Raw genomic sequence first — 15,866 nt, forward strand, 5'->3', positions numbered from 1 at the left:
GATGTAATTTAATTATAACTTACATTCAATATAACATTCATAAGTGTCATTATATTTTTGCAAGAGTTATACACGTTTTTAAAGTTTTCGTATTTTATCTAAACGTAGGTGTAAAGAGACTGTAACAGGTGATTAATACATATTTCCAATAATGATTATGTAAATAACAAGCTCCCACAAAGTACACATGTGCTTATTTTTGCCTTTTATTATTTGTAAATAAGCAAGTTGTTATTTTGCAAAATGCATATTTGTATTTTTTTTAATAAAATGTTTTTTTATTTCTTTCTCTGATATGATAATGAACAAAAGCAAACGGGATTAATAACTGTCAAAGACAAATTGAAAAATCGCAATAATTAATAACCATGCAAACCATCGATAAATTCCCGAAAGTATTTTAATATTAACAAATTTTCATAAGTATGTTTTTCCATAAACTTTTAATTTAATATATGTATATTTTTGCAGAAAAAAAGATAATTGAGTGTGTCATTTTCATATAAAGTAAATATACATATGTATCAAAATGCAAATCATATATTGCAAACGTTTTTGCTATGTCTTTGTGAAATGTGCTAGAAGAAAAGAACAAGACGTGAGAAACAAGTGGGCGTTTTTTCCGAAATGATCGTGTTGATTAAATTGAAGAGTGTGAACGTGCTTGATCACACGAAAAATATATTCGAGATTAGATTGCATTATATCTGAATCTAAAGTAGACGAAATCCGCATAAACGGATTACTTCCTTTCCTCATTTCCCCGATTCGCCCACGCATATCTTTGCTTAAGTTCGCGATATTTTATCACTATTAAGAGCGGCTCGTGTTTTTTGCGAGAGTTTTTGCCTAGGTCGATGTGTTCCATACATCGTTAGTCTTCCTCCGCTTTTGCGTAGGTTGACAATGATAACGCACCTCTCTGTTGTTGATGTGACATTGATATTGGCTTTTTCTTTTTACCGACGAAAACTTTGTTTCACATTAAACCTCTGTGTTTCGTCGTTTTATTAATTTGCAACTTTCTCCAATCGAGTTAACGCATGCTTGGATAAATCTGTCTGTTCGAGAGATCGAATCTTTTCCATGTTTGTCTATTTTATTTTGTTTTAAATATTGTTGTTGTTAAAAGCTTAAGAGATGATTATGTAATTGCCATTTCTGATAAAAATGACATTTTACCTCGTTTTACACAAAATACTTAAGTCTAATAATTTGTAGCATTGGATAAAAAATATTATTCGCACATTCTTACATTGAAACGACTTTCTTTTATTTGATTTCAAATAATTGAGATATATAGTAATTCCTATATATGTATTTAATAGTATATGGTCTTATTGGATATATCGTTTTCCAATATCGCATCAGTTTTCTTATCATCGATTTGTAGAAATCAAACATTTTCTAAAATTCGGAAATATGTGTATCGATTTATCTTCTCCATTCATCCACTCACCATGAAGAAAATGGCATTGTTATGGAAAGAAAATAGTATTATTATGGAGATATTACTTTCTTCGTTGAATATATTGTCGTGGGATGATCGAAGAAATAAATCTCACTCGATTCGTGACCGAACTCCTCTCAACAAAAAGTAAAATGATATTTTTTCTTTTTTTATTCGCGTACCCATGTCACTAAATCTTGGGACACGATGTGAAGTTTCCATCACCGTCGGGAACATCGAGTTGTTTTCTCACTGATAAATCTGATTTGTTCGCTTTGTCTGGACCATCCTGAGAAGTTTCCTCACAGTGCTCGATTATTTTGAACACCATGTCATTGAATTAGAATGGATCTTAGTACTTGTGACGTACTGTTGTGTTTTAGCAATTTCTCTCTGTATAATCCATATTAAGGAATAGATTTTCAGAAACTATTGTTATCTCTATTTTTTAGCACATTCTGTGCGATTTAAACATGCAGCTAATTTCTTTTCTTTTAATATCCAAAATTCCTTTTTCAAAAGTTTGATCTCTAAAAGTTTTGTTCTCTTAAGGCAAAGTCCCCAAAGACGAGAATTAAGCTCCCAGAAACATATAATCCACTGAAATCCTACGGAGGCTGATTCGTCTTGTTTCCACCCACATATTTGTATCCTACGTAAAATCCACCAGAAACTACCCGCACGAATCATAAGAATAATTAATACGTCGTGAAAACTTGTTATCATGTTTTCCAAGTTAATAATTATTACATGTAATTCCAAAAAAAATAATTTTATGTACAAACTTAAAAGTAACACAAAATTATAAATTATATTCTTTCTTTTAGAAAAAAAAGGATTAATATTAGACATTTTATAATTATTAAAAAACTATTAATTTTGCTTTGATATTAAATAAAAATTGCGCCACTTTATTAATAATGAATGCTTTTTACTGTAGTTGTAGCGTATACTACAATATATGCACATTGTTGAGAAATTAGCTCGCTAATGCAAGTAAATATAAATATTTGAATGTCTCTACAATGACTATCAACATTTTCTATGCAGCAATGTATTGACATTCTATCGTTTTGCATTCTATCCGTTCGAATCTAGTTTGTGATTTGCGGAAGCCGTATAATTAATTATGCTCTCCATTCGCGTTCAGTGTAATTTCTAAATGAATTTGTAGATAATTAGTAATTATTTGACGTCAGTATCCGAACGAAAAGTTAATATCATCTTTAAACAATCTGATAATAAGGTTTAAATATTATATTCCGATTCAAATAATTCATGTTACAGTAATATTTGATATCTTTGACATTATGATTTTAATTGAAAAATGAAAATTGTACTTGAATATATAATTTGAATTTATATTCTTCATTAATTTCAAAAATTAATCGTAATCATATTATAGATTGTCGCAGACTTTCGAAATACTTTTGCATTATTATTTCTTTGAGTACAATTTCGAGAGATACACATAGATTAAACTGAAGATGTGGGAAATTTGCGCGAAAACTTATACGAGATATTTTTACGTATTTCTAGTTCTATATCATTTATCTTACATATCTCTTAGATAGCTATCGAAAGGAATTATAAAGCGATCTCGCAAATGCCAACTCTCCCACGATTACGTCTTTTTTCTATTCTCTTATGGTGTAAAGTAACCAAGAGAGTTCTTTTCTTCGACACTTTTCTCAACTGCGTTTTTAGTTGTCAAAGTTGTCAAGAATCGGGAAAAATTGCTATAGGCATTTGTCATATCACGCAAGAAATTCGTGAAAATATCGTCAATGCCAAGTAAAATAAGCGATACTTTTAGATCGATATTTTCAAGAAGGAATAGGTTGTCTTATTCATAACGGTTTTAACTCCTTGTTATGAATTCAGAATGGAATAAATTCGGTCAAATTGATTGCTGGAATGGTTACATTATGTATAAACGTTTGTATTTTTCATTTTTTATATTTTTTTTTATTTTTGTGATACAAATATGTCTAACACAGATTTTTATTTTAGTACATTAAAACACACTGATTGGGTTAAAGAGCGCATAAGCAAACACTTTATAAAGAAAAAATGTAATCTCACAGCATTTCTTTGTCTTTTCGAGACAAGTCCATTATCTGCTTCTGCATAACTGTTAAGTAACATTATGTTACATAAAAACTGCATTTTTTAAAAATTATTTCCTTCTAAGAAGCACTTTTAAATTGCACGTATTTTTCCCAACCCTCATCTCAATTATATATTGGATGCGACTAATTACACTCAAAGCTGAGTTTTCTCGTTAATTATCAGGTCGATGTCTGAGGAAAAGAGTTATAAAGTCCATTATAAAAATTCTTAACTTGTCGGAAGTTGCAAGCTATTCACCATAAGTCACGTATATTCTTCTTGCACAGATTTCCCTTTGTTCTTTTGCGAGATTAAATTGCTAATTCCGACCGTAACTTTTCTCCACGATTTTTCTATATCGCGATTTTTAAAAGAAATAAAATAAAATTAGAAAATAAAAAAAGCAGTTCAAAAAGCACATAGAGAAAGAGCCAAGTTCGGATTTTCTCGGATTCGGGCTTTAATGATAGCCGACTGCACTCTGACTTTAATCAATCCGACAGATACACTACGTTCTGGTAATATAACGTTGGTCTTTGTCAATCATGTCAGTTTGTGTTGATTTTCTGTGAATAGCAGCACTCGTTCGCTAATAGCATTTAAAAATAAATTCATTTCCCTGTTCAAGGAAGTTACATTCAGTATTCTCTTTTGTTAATCAATGTATTGTTTAAAAATCGAGATTGTTTCGCACGAATAAAGTTGTTTAAATTTAATGCTAAAGATATTTTTAAAATAATTAAAATAGTACGAAGCTAGTTATAAATTTATATATAATTTATAATAAAGAAAAGCTGAAAAAACGATTATTTTTGGCATTACATAATTGCTGGTATTAATTAATTCTATATTTAAAAATATCCATAATTAAAGCACATTATATTAATTTAGAAAAAATACTGAAATTTGAGCTATTTGAGAATTATAATCATGTTATATCGATTTTCATTGAAATTATAATAAAAATGATTCGTGCGATTATTTCGTTAATTAATTAACTAATTATATGTGCTTTTCGTATATCAAAACAAGCAAATAATATTAAATTAAGCAGATAACTACCGATGATTACACAATTACTTGTATCCATATATTATGGATACCTTTATCAGGTTTTTGATCGATATAACTGTATATCTAAATTCGTGACGGTAGGCTACAAAATAGAGAATTTATGGCATTATAGATATTTGCCAGTAAATTATGTTGACCGTGATTTTGATCAAGTTTAAATATTTATGTCTTGTATTAGTATAATTACACACAAATATTTTTTATATGAAATTAATTGCTTCTTTTACTTTAAATAAAAGGTATTACATGTGATAAATAATCTAGTCGATTTTTATTATAAATATATTTTACTTTACATTACAATTAAATTAACAATAAGTGTAAATCAGTCATAATTAATTTGCATATAATTGCATATAGAGACTCGGTGTATGTTTATGAGATTTTTTAATTATTAATGATGCAAATCGAAAACATGTCATTGCATAGAAACTAGATTCAAAAAACTTCGCAGTTATTACAAAAATAATTAAAACTATATGTGGATAATTAATCGTACACCGCACCAAGATAATTAGTGGATCTTTCAATTTTAATTGTTCCACCAAAATGTAGTGTAATTAAATTCATCTGGCGGAAAACTAGCGTAAGCAAAGTCGATAAAGTAAAGCAAGAGTTTGCGAGTTGGGAAGCATTATTAGCCATAGTAATTAATTCTAAATTCGTGCAATTTGGCGAGAACTATATTTACCACGAGCAACCAACCAAAGCAAAGCTTGCCAGATAAAATATATGAAAGAAATTCACGTTGCAAAATTTCTTTTTGTATATTATGTAAAAATTGTGCGTAAAAATGCAAAAATTTTTTAAAATGTGTATTACATGTATGTATGTATACATATATACATATGTGTCTCTAATGTTTTGGAATTTATAACCAAATATTTTCTTATTAAAATTAAACTTATGGCTTATATTGGTATTTTCAAAGCAATTTATTATTTATTTTATTTTATAATTATACAGTTTATAATTATTTTTAACGAAAATTTCATCCGAGTGATAAATACGTGTATAGACTATAGGAAATGTTATTCAAGATTCAGTTGCTTAGAATAATAAATAAAATGTTATTATTAAGATAAAGATGAAAGGAATAATGAGATTTTAAAAGATATATTAAAGTTTTTCATTTAGTAGTAACATTTATAACACAATAGATACATTAAATATGTATTAACCAAACAATGTTTTTTTTTCGTTTTTTTTTCTCTCTTCGTTTTTTATTAAAAGAAACATTTATATTTTAATTAAAATGTTTTTTCGCAGTTGAATTATGTGTACTTTGTAAATAGTTTTTAATTTTTTTGACGAGTGAATGCTTTTATCTCCCAGATTATCTTTTTATTCCCAGTCTTTATAGACATTTGAATATTTTTTTTGTTACATATATACAGTTTTAGACCGTGGAATTCCTAAAAATCCTTGGATGCTTGGATGTTTAGACCCTTGAATCTTTTTTTAGAATAATTTTTTTTATTATGGACAATTCAGCTCCAAATTTTGTAGAATCGTGTTAGTAAAATTGATCGGTTTGAGATATCTCTTACAATATCATTCATTTTATATTGTTGGTCACCATATTTTGTAATTTAAAACGTGATACTTAAAAAAAAAAGCCTGAAAAATGATTAAAACTGAAAGGAGTTTCTATTATAAATCAGTGATTTAACTTAATTTAGTTTAATTTTCATAATTAGATAATAAATATAATAATATACATGAATTTATAGTAGTAATTATTAATGCAAAAGTCACTAATTGATGATATATTATTAGTATTTCGATAATAAATATAGTATTTCGATTTAATTTAATGCAATTAAATTACAATTGTCTAGACTCTAGATATAGTTGCATGTGGTTTTTCTTTTTTAAGAATTCAATGTATAAAGTATCGCTTGTCACACGCATCGAAAAGTAAATCACTCCGATATCTTCATGCGTGGGCAAAAATAATGGAAGGCGTATCACGTTTGACATTTTAACGAATTGTCTATTTCATGGAAATGTCAAAATTTATCTACTGCTTACGCAAGACAAACTCGATAAATTCTGCAACCTTTTTATTCACGTATTATTGCACATAACAATTTTTGATAAGAAAAATAAGAAGAATGAGACAAGAAATATATATGTCTTGAAAACGATTTACATATATAATCATATCGTATTATTTAGAAATATTAGTTAATTAGAAAGAGTTTTATATAGGCAAATATAAACATATAACAAATTGATATTACACAATTACCTGTTAATTTTAAATAGGATAAATAAGATAATAAAATGCTATAAAAATTTGAAATAATAAATGAAATAATAAATATTATAAATACAATAGTTATATAAAAAACAAATTTTATATATAAAATTAATATAAATCAATGTAATAAATACAATATATGTTGTGTTTTCAAAGTTTGAAAGAAGACAGGTTGGAAGAAGTTATATAAAAAAACGTGCTGCTCATTTACTTTCAAGAAATTTTAATAGTATCTAAAACTATTCTGCAGAAAAGTTTTAAAGCTTAAAGCATAAAAGTGATGAAAAGAGTAAAAGTTAGTATACTATTGGATAACCATATCTAAATCATAAAGTCAAGAATTTACAGATTAAATCTATACGATTTTTCTAGGTATAAAGTACATATTTTGATAATTTTCGAATCAATAAATAAAAAAATCAGTGTAGTATTATGAAAATACTTTCGATATAATCTATATTGATTAATGTGCATAGTGCATTGCTTTCTTTAAATATTGTATATTAAATTAACAATCTTCTAATGATTTTGATTTATGTTCGTGACGAGTGTCGGTACGATGTAATATTTCGTTAGAGTCGTCTAACTGTCGTGGAAGGGTAAATGTGATGATAATTATTTTGATACTGATTAAACTGAAATATGTGACTGTTGTAAACATTCTTATCTCAGTTTTTGAATTACGTACTTTATAATATAATTAGTAATATCATATAACTTGTCACTTGTTGTTGTTGTACTTTTATTATCACACAAAATTTGATTTAATGAATTTTTATTTTATCCTATTTCAATAATATATTAAAATATAATGTAATAGAGAAAATTTATAAGGAAAAACGTTTTTGTTTATGTTTGCTATTTTATTTTATCGTTTAATACAATTTATTGATATAATTGTTCGATATACATAATTAGTGGAAATAAACTATTGATTCGTATAAATAAAATTTCATAAAATAGATTCGCGAACAATTCGATAACTTGTGCGGAAACAAAATTGAGATAAAAAGAGAAAACAAAAAAATCATGGACTCGAGAAATCCAATCATGACACAACGATTTTCTATCAAATAACGTTGTTTTTTTTAACAAATTATAATCGATATAGTCGATGCAATAATATTTTTATATATTTTTAAATTTATATAAACACAATACACACATCAATAAAAACAAGAAATAGCAAGAAGTGAATCATCTTTTTGTGGAATGTTATCGATAAATTGTCTTTCTTTATTATCTTGTCTTGTATCTATTTTCCTTTTACTATTGTGTATTTTATATATACTTTTATATATATACCTATAATTTTTTTACAAATTGTCAAACTGTCATTTGAAAAGAGCATAGCATTAATATTTTTAATTTGAAAAATTTGTAATGTTATAGAAAAAGCTTTTATACATATATGTAAACATTAAATATTATCATTAATTTTATCTAGAGATACAAAACGCACTTTAAAATATAAAATATCCACTTTAATTTTAACATTTTTAATTTTAATATTTAAAAAATTAGAATATAAATTCTCAAAAGAATAACACCATAAATTAGAATGACTTTCTTCAGATTGAAAAGGTAAAAGCTACACTTTATAATTTGTCTACAAGAGAGAGCGGAATCTGATTTAATCTGATATAAAGAAATTCTATTCTAGCATGTAATAAACGTCGGAATTTCAAATTAAGCGCAGAAGTAAGAAGAATCGAGCTACTTAACTTATGAAAGTAATAGACGCAGAAATTGAAAAACGTTACTAATAACTCTGATTTGACGACATAAATTTCAATTACAATTTACTCGCGAAAATACTTACTTCGTCATATCCTGGTCGACAAAATCAATCTCCGTACGTGCCATTACGGCATTTTGCTTCGCAATCTCTCTCGAGGACTCTTGGTATTCGTTTTGGACGATGTACATCAAGATGTTCATGGTGTAGGAGGAAATGTCGAAATCAAGAGACAGTTGCAGCCTCGTTTTTCACGCGTTTTTGCCAGCGGTTGTTCCGCTAATTTGTCGCCGATGCACTTCGCCGCGTTGCAACGTGCAGAATAACGATGAATGCAAGCTCGAAGCCGCGTTAATGAATTTCTGGCGTCGACAAATAGTGCGGCGAATGAAACAAGGTGAGCATATATGTATATGTCGTGCTCTCCTTTTAAGATTAAAATCTCTTCATTTCTCCTCTCGAGTGTCTTATTATCGCCGAGACTCGCCGAGTTTCATATATATATTGCATTAACGCGCACTGCAGTAATTTAATTTGTTTCACCGTGTAAATTAATTTCCATAATCACAACGCTAGAACGGCATCGTTATTGCACCCTTTATTAAACGAGATTACGTATATATCGTCATAATGCAAATTCTTAATTCATTAATTCGTTGACAACTCCTTTCGTACAGAGAAACACTTTGGGTCACAACACATCAGAGAAAGGACATTAAGAAAGAATGATTAACGAGTATCAACGACGTAATTATAAGATACTTATACCGTTTCGTATTGTCCTTCGAACATGATTATTATTTGTCTCGGACGTGGGAAAGATTCATTTTTCAAGTCTGTTCTCTACGCATTTTCTATCCAATATGTGGTTGACCTTGCAATCACCGGAAACTCGTAACAAATAATTTGATCGTTGCACGTAAGTCGAAGCGACAAATTATATATATGACATCTTCCATTTTATACGAATAGTTTGTAGATTCAGTAATGTGGCATTTGACATGACATCTTGTGATCTCTTGAAAATACCGCGACTTTTTTTTATTACTTTCTCAGTCACTTTCTTAAAGTTAAAACTTTCACATTATTGGAGAATATCATTGACGTCAGTATCAACAGCATACTTCTCATTTTTAGCTTTTTGCAATTCCTTTATTTCTGTCACATATCAAACTGTCAAAACTTTTATCAGTTTTCTATGAAAATTTATCGTGTTGGTTTAATAAATGTATAACTATGAGATAATATGTCATAATGTAGAAAATTAAAATCTCATAACTTTAATACGTTTTTGTTATAATTCTAAAAACGAACAATTTTACCTAAATTTTCTCAATTAAAATATAAGTCGATCGAAATGATTACGAAGAATATGTATCTCATTTCCATACACATACATTCAAATATTCGCAAGAGTAAGAATGTAAATATTGTATGATATTAAGATTCTATATTATGCAGTTTTCGAAAAGTAGCAAAGAGAGATTAAAAATTTTTAATCTATGCAAATGAATTACTATGAAATATACTATTAAATAAGTAATCAAAATTGATCTATCTATATTGATTACAAATGACGAAACTCAATAATTGACAATAATCAATATAAAATAATTGATAATTTTTTGTCTCCATTTACTTCATATAATTTCTCATTAATTCTGACCGGGATTTGTATTTTTAAATCAGTGGTTTATGAAAAACTTCACAATTTGTTCATCAAAGTTATCCGGTGAAAAATGTCAATGCAATTAAAATAATAAATTGACAAATAATAAAAGTAATTGACAGTTCCACGATATATAAAAAGTCCCTCGCATTTTCAATAATTCAGATATCGATAACCGAAGCGACTAAAAAATTATACTTATGTGTATCTACAAATATACAAATCAACAATCGACGAATGCGATTTGTACCTTCTCTTGCAAAATCAAACAGGTATATTATTTAGAGTTTTAGAGCTTTTAAAAGTCGTACGATCTTATTTCGAACTTTGCGTTTTAAGAGATGAAAAAAATGTCAGTATGATATCGAATCGATCGACGAATCGCAGTTCCCAAAATGTGAATATTTGCACATTTCTTCTCGATGCTCGGCTCGATGCTGCTGTCGCGGGACAGCTTCGCTTTTTCGCGCAGCACTGAAGCACCGAGCGACTCATTCATCGTCGGGAACGCGCACGCATACACAAACACGAGCATCGTAGCATCGCGCAGGCGTTGCACCCTCTACCCTCATACAGTTCACCCTTTTAGGCCCTCTTCGGCGGCGCGACGCGTCTCGATGAAAGAGAGAAACCGCGCGAAGAAAGAAAAAAAAAAGTGGCACGATCTCGACCTCGATGATTTATCATCGCGGTTCATTCCCGTGGAGGACTCCGAGCCTGGAAAACCGTATTCGGACGCGATTTATGACATCTATGCGGCAAATTCTTCTGCTAAGCCAACATCGGTCAATCATTGTGGTGTTGTGTCTCGCGTGCAAAACTGATCGGAGTAATAGGAATGGCGAGAGACAGAAAGAGACGAAAAAATATTAGCAAACGGAGATTAAAATTTAATTATCAGTGCATGGTTTTCAGTATTGTAAGCGTTAGAAAATTTGATTTGCCGTATGTACACGGAGAGAATTTTCTCTTAGAATTTACCCTGAAAATTAATAAAAAATATTAATATGTGTATACATAATAAAATTAATCGAACATATCTTATTGTGGTAGATATAAATATCTTTTATTTAAATGGTAAATCTGAATCGGAAAAACTCTTATAAAATTATAAAAACATAGATATTTGAGAATCGCCAGACAGAATTTAAAAAAAGTAAGACTCTTCTCTCGACCGTACTGGCAAATATTATTTATTAAATCACAACGTTTCGACCCTTCTTTGAGTCCTTATCAAGTGATCTAGATATACATAGAGAAGAAATACAGTACAGAGGTTAATACAATAAAAAATTACTTCACTTAACAATATTACAAAATAATTAAAAGCGAAACATACTTGTGAAAATATGTTTCGCTTCTTTTTATTATTTTGTAATATTGTTAAGTGAAGTAATTTTTTTATTGTATTAATCTCTGTACTGTATTTCTTCTCTATGTACATCTAGATCACTTGATAAGACTCAAAGAAGGGTCGAAACGTTGTGATTTAATAAATAATATTTGCCAGTACGGTCGAGAGAAGAGTCTTACTTTTTTTCTTATAAAATTCTTCCAATATCATATTGTCCTACGATTACCATAATTTTCAGGATAAATTTTAAAAGAAAATTCTCTCTGTGTAATAAATTATGTACATTGTCTTACAATTTTATATCGGTAGAGGAGAGAATACATGTATATTCATTAAAACCTCTTATTATTTCACTTTGTTAAATGTTTTCAAGAATGAGTAAATTTATTCCGTTCGAGTGATATAAAATTCATTTTTTTTTTATTTTTCTAATTTTATTTTTGTATCAAACATTTAAGTTTGTGATAAGTAACTATCTGGTTAAATCCCTGAGTGTCTATCGAAATCTTACAATCGAGACGTGGATTTGTTATAGGTCACGAGTTATCTGTGCTTACTGTCAGTGAATCGGAAAATACTTGTTCATTTCAAAGACTCTAAACTTGGTCGAGAGTACGTAATACAGATGTGTACTAAACTTCGACTTGGACAAAACATTGGCCAGTCGCAGTAAAGTAACTGTCACAGTTTAGTTGTCGCGATTCGAAATCTCGAATATACTTAGTTTGCGAGTTTGAAATTGAAGTTTTGGGATTAAATATCTATACATACATTTGTATAACAAAAAATACATATTTAAAATATTTATTTTTCATTCGTCGACGCAAAATTACATTACTGATAAAATGCAATATCTTATTGTGCATATATATCACTACGATAATCTTATTGTGAAATTGAGCATGAGAACTTCATTTATTAAAGCAGATGTCTCCCTTTCACGACCGATGTTTCCGTAGCAAGTGGAAGGAGAAATAAAGTCTCTCGTCGCTTCCATAAAGCCGGCAATCTCACAAGAGTTTCCGTAACGAGAGAGAGCTGCTGTTCTTCATTGGCATAACACACATAACAGTTCTCAGCAAAAAACTTGGCAATATTCACTTAAGTTCGATTTCACATCGATGATATAATCATACTACGATCGAATCTTTTCTGCAAGTATATTCTATAATTTGATTGGGCTAGTAGGTGATTTTCGAGCGAGAATTTCTATTTAGAAAAGTGTGAAAGGAAACGTGGTGTGGATTATAAATTTTGTTTTTATTTTCGGTGTCATAATGTGCTACAATACCTGAGACAGATTGTGTGTGTATATATAGTTTGAGACTTTTCCAAATTCTGTTATGTGCATTATTTATCTTATATCAGATTAATATATTAATAATAAAAACTTGCAATTTCCTCGCTTTGAATTTAAAAATAGCTAATGTAAAATTACTTATTAATTTTAATATTAATTTTATTTTGTGTTATGTTCTACACAATTCAAAACATATTGTCCTAATTAAAATATTTATTAATCTAATCTACATGAAAATGAGGAATCAATCAGATTATGATTTAGATTAATTTCTCTTTAACGTGATATTTTGAATGAGATTTTGAATGAGGTGTGAATAATTCTAGCAACTCTTGACGTGTATTCCTATCGTTGAACGTGAATGATTAAATTCCGAAGATAAGCAATTTTTTGTAATAAGAGATCGTGTCCAGTGATAGTGATGCCAGTGTTTGCATAATACCGATTTGATGATTTAGCGATAAATCGTTACCTCAGCTTTCAATGCTGGTTGATTGTGTACATGTGTGTGTACATACAGTGAATAAATCTCAGTGTTGATGAGTTGATTTTATTCTTTCGACATTTGTGATTAAATTTGCACTCTAACACGACAAGAAATAACAAACGTCTTAATGTGTTTCTCTCTGGATAAAGTTAAATTTATGATTTCAAACTTTTTTTTTCAGAAGATATTTTTTAATTCGCGCGGTAAACTCAATTGCATTGATCTTGTTATGTAATTCTGTTATTCTTGAAAGACTTGATCTGAAAGAAACTATCCGGAAAATTATCCCGACGATTCTTTTTATACTGATACTTTTTATATTTTTTATACAAGTGCTGGATAAAATGCTTCGCGGATTAAAGTGAAGCGATTTGCAGATGCAAATGTGAATAAGCAAAGAACTCGGTCGTGTGTCACAAACAGATCCGTTTTTCGCTTCCTTTTCTCTACTTACTATTTTTCCTCGTCACAAGTGTACTACATCGTTTTGTGTGTAGATTTGCAAACTATTTCACCAGTGAATCTCGAGGAATCCACGCTGTCTTTGCTATTTTTTTTTTGTGTCAAGGTGTCAGTCGAAGACTTGAGTAGATGATAGTAAGTATATACATATGTACATATATTGCATACAAGATAATTTATGATTGCAGTTCTACAATGCTAAATATTATATCAGTTTATTCTTATAAAAAAAAGCTTTGATATATTTTTATGTTATAATATATTTATAGGGAGATGTAATATTTTAATTTTATATTATAGCTATGATATAATATTATTATAATATTTTTATAGGATTATTATATCTTTCTGCACATGTTTAGGATACAAAAATAAATAAAATAATAGATTATTGCAATTGTTTAAAAAGATGAAATTTTAAAAGAAATATAAAATATAATTCATATAATTATAACTGTTTTTATAGAAAAGAAAAGAAATCTCAATAAAATATGGAATGAATAAGAAAAATGTAACGTACGTTATACTTAGCAAATTGATTGAATGCATTAACATTTATTTGACAAAGTAATTTTTCTTAAATTCTTTAAAAAGCCCGAAAAGTAAACAGAAATCTTAATCATTTTAATCGTTTCGCTTGACGTCGCTAAATCGCTCGTGATATATCGTAAGAAAATGAGACCGATTTTTGCTTTTAGTGGGAAAATTTTCGTGGTACGAGAAGAATAAATGCGGTGATTACGTCAAACGAAGATTTCCGGTACTCACTTGGCTTCCGCGATATCGACCCACGTGGATCTTGCAGGATGCACTTGCAGGAATCACGGTCGGTCTCACTGCAATCCCACAGGGCATCGCTTACGGTATCGTCGCCGGTTTAAGTGCAGAGGTAAAGGTCACGAAAAATGAGAGCGATGCCCGCAGAAATCTTACGTCGCGTTATCTCGAAATGATAAGCATTTGTCATAGCAAAATTATCGAAAAAATAAGACAGAGTTTTTATGATTAGAATTGATCGAGAGACAGCTGATCGAGAAATAACCAATTCAGTTTGTCCTTTGTTTCGTTCAAGTCAATAACTAATCTTACTATTGCTGTTTCAAAGCAGAGTAATATTTTTTATAATATCGGAAAAAATATTTCTTTCATTACTTGTCTATTATATTTATATATATTGATTTATACACAGAGAGAGAATTTTCTCTTAGAATTTATCTTCAAAATCATGATTGTGGAACAATATCCGGTATTGGAAGAATTTTATAAATTTCTCTAATTAAATATTTACCAATAAAAAATATTAATATGTACGTAGTAAAATTAATCGAACATATTTTATATCTTATTGCAATAGATATACATATTTTAATCAGAGAAACTCTTATAAAATTATTCCAATACCCACAATTATCATGATTTTCAGGGTAAATCCTAAGAGAAAATTCTCTGTGTATATGCATAAAATTGATATTGTATATATATTTCTCTATAAAAAATATATTTTTTTTAATAAATCTTGTACTTTCTATTCATGAAACTTGATATAGACATATTACGTTGCTATATATTGATACATTGTTTTTAATGAATTTTAATGACATCTTTGAATAACTTCGAAATACTTTTTCACTTTTTAATTTCTCTATGAATGTTATGATTTTGTAGTATGGACTGTATGCAGCATTTATGGCATCATTTATATATATTATTTTTGGTTCTTGCGAAAACATCACTATTGGTCCAACAGCTATTATGGCTACCATGGTTCAACCGTTAGTTGCAAAATACGGTGCTGACATGGCTATATTAATCGCTTTTTTAAAAGGATGTATTATTATGCTTCTAGGAGTTTTTCATTTAGGTGCGTTTATGTTGTACATAGTTTCTAAAAGGAGTAAGAAAAATAAGTTAAAATAAATAAATTTAAAATATATTTAAAAAATATTCATATTAG

The 15,866-nt window shown here is 28.7% G+C and overlaps 2 protein-coding genes across 4 annotated transcripts in view; one reads left to right on the top strand and one right to left on the bottom strand.

The window, feature by feature from the left end:
* The window catches only part of LOC114946396 (trissin receptor-like), a 48,663-nt gene extending 37,892 nt beyond the window's left edge, over window positions 1-10,771 (bottom strand). Inside the window, exons 1-2 of one of the 2 annotated variants that reach the window (XM_029322859.2) lie at window positions 10,560-10,771; window positions 8,725-9,813 (exon numbers count right to left, since the gene is read on the bottom strand). In XM_029322859.2, the coding sequence (XP_029178692.1) occupies window positions 8,725-8,843 (119 nt within the window). In that variant the 5' untranslated portion in view covers window positions 8,844-9,813; window positions 10,560-10,771. Of the gene's footprint in view, window positions 1-8,724; window positions 9,837-10,559 lie in introns of both variants that reach the window. The other variant, XM_029322858.2, reaches the window with a different exon arrangement.
* Window positions 1-15,866, top strand: part of LOC114946395 (sodium-independent sulfate anion transporter) — a 39,871-nt gene that overhangs the window by 16,785 nt on the left and 7,220 nt on the right. The window contains exons 1-4 of one of the 2 annotated variants that reach the window (XM_029322857.2): window positions 12,532-12,817; window positions 13,632-14,047; window positions 14,611-14,801; window positions 15,578-15,773. In XM_029322857.2, coding sequence (XP_029178690.1) covers window position 14,047; window positions 14,611-14,801; window positions 15,578-15,773 — 388 coding nt within the window. In that variant the 5' untranslated portion in view covers window positions 12,532-12,817; window positions 13,632-14,046. Of the gene's footprint in view, window positions 1-12,531; window positions 12,818-13,631; window positions 14,048-14,610; window positions 14,802-15,577; window positions 15,774-15,866 lie in introns of those variants that run through there. The other variant, XM_029322856.2, reaches the window with a different exon arrangement.

The sequence above is a fragment of the Nylanderia fulva genome, unplaced genomic scaffold (assembly GCF_048542155.1).
Source record: "Nylanderia fulva isolate GAGA-0341 unplaced genomic scaffold, ASM4854215v1 Scaffold9, whole genome shotgun sequence".
NCBI classification, from domain to species: domain Eukaryota; kingdom Metazoa; phylum Arthropoda; class Insecta; order Hymenoptera; family Formicidae; genus Nylanderia; species Nylanderia fulva.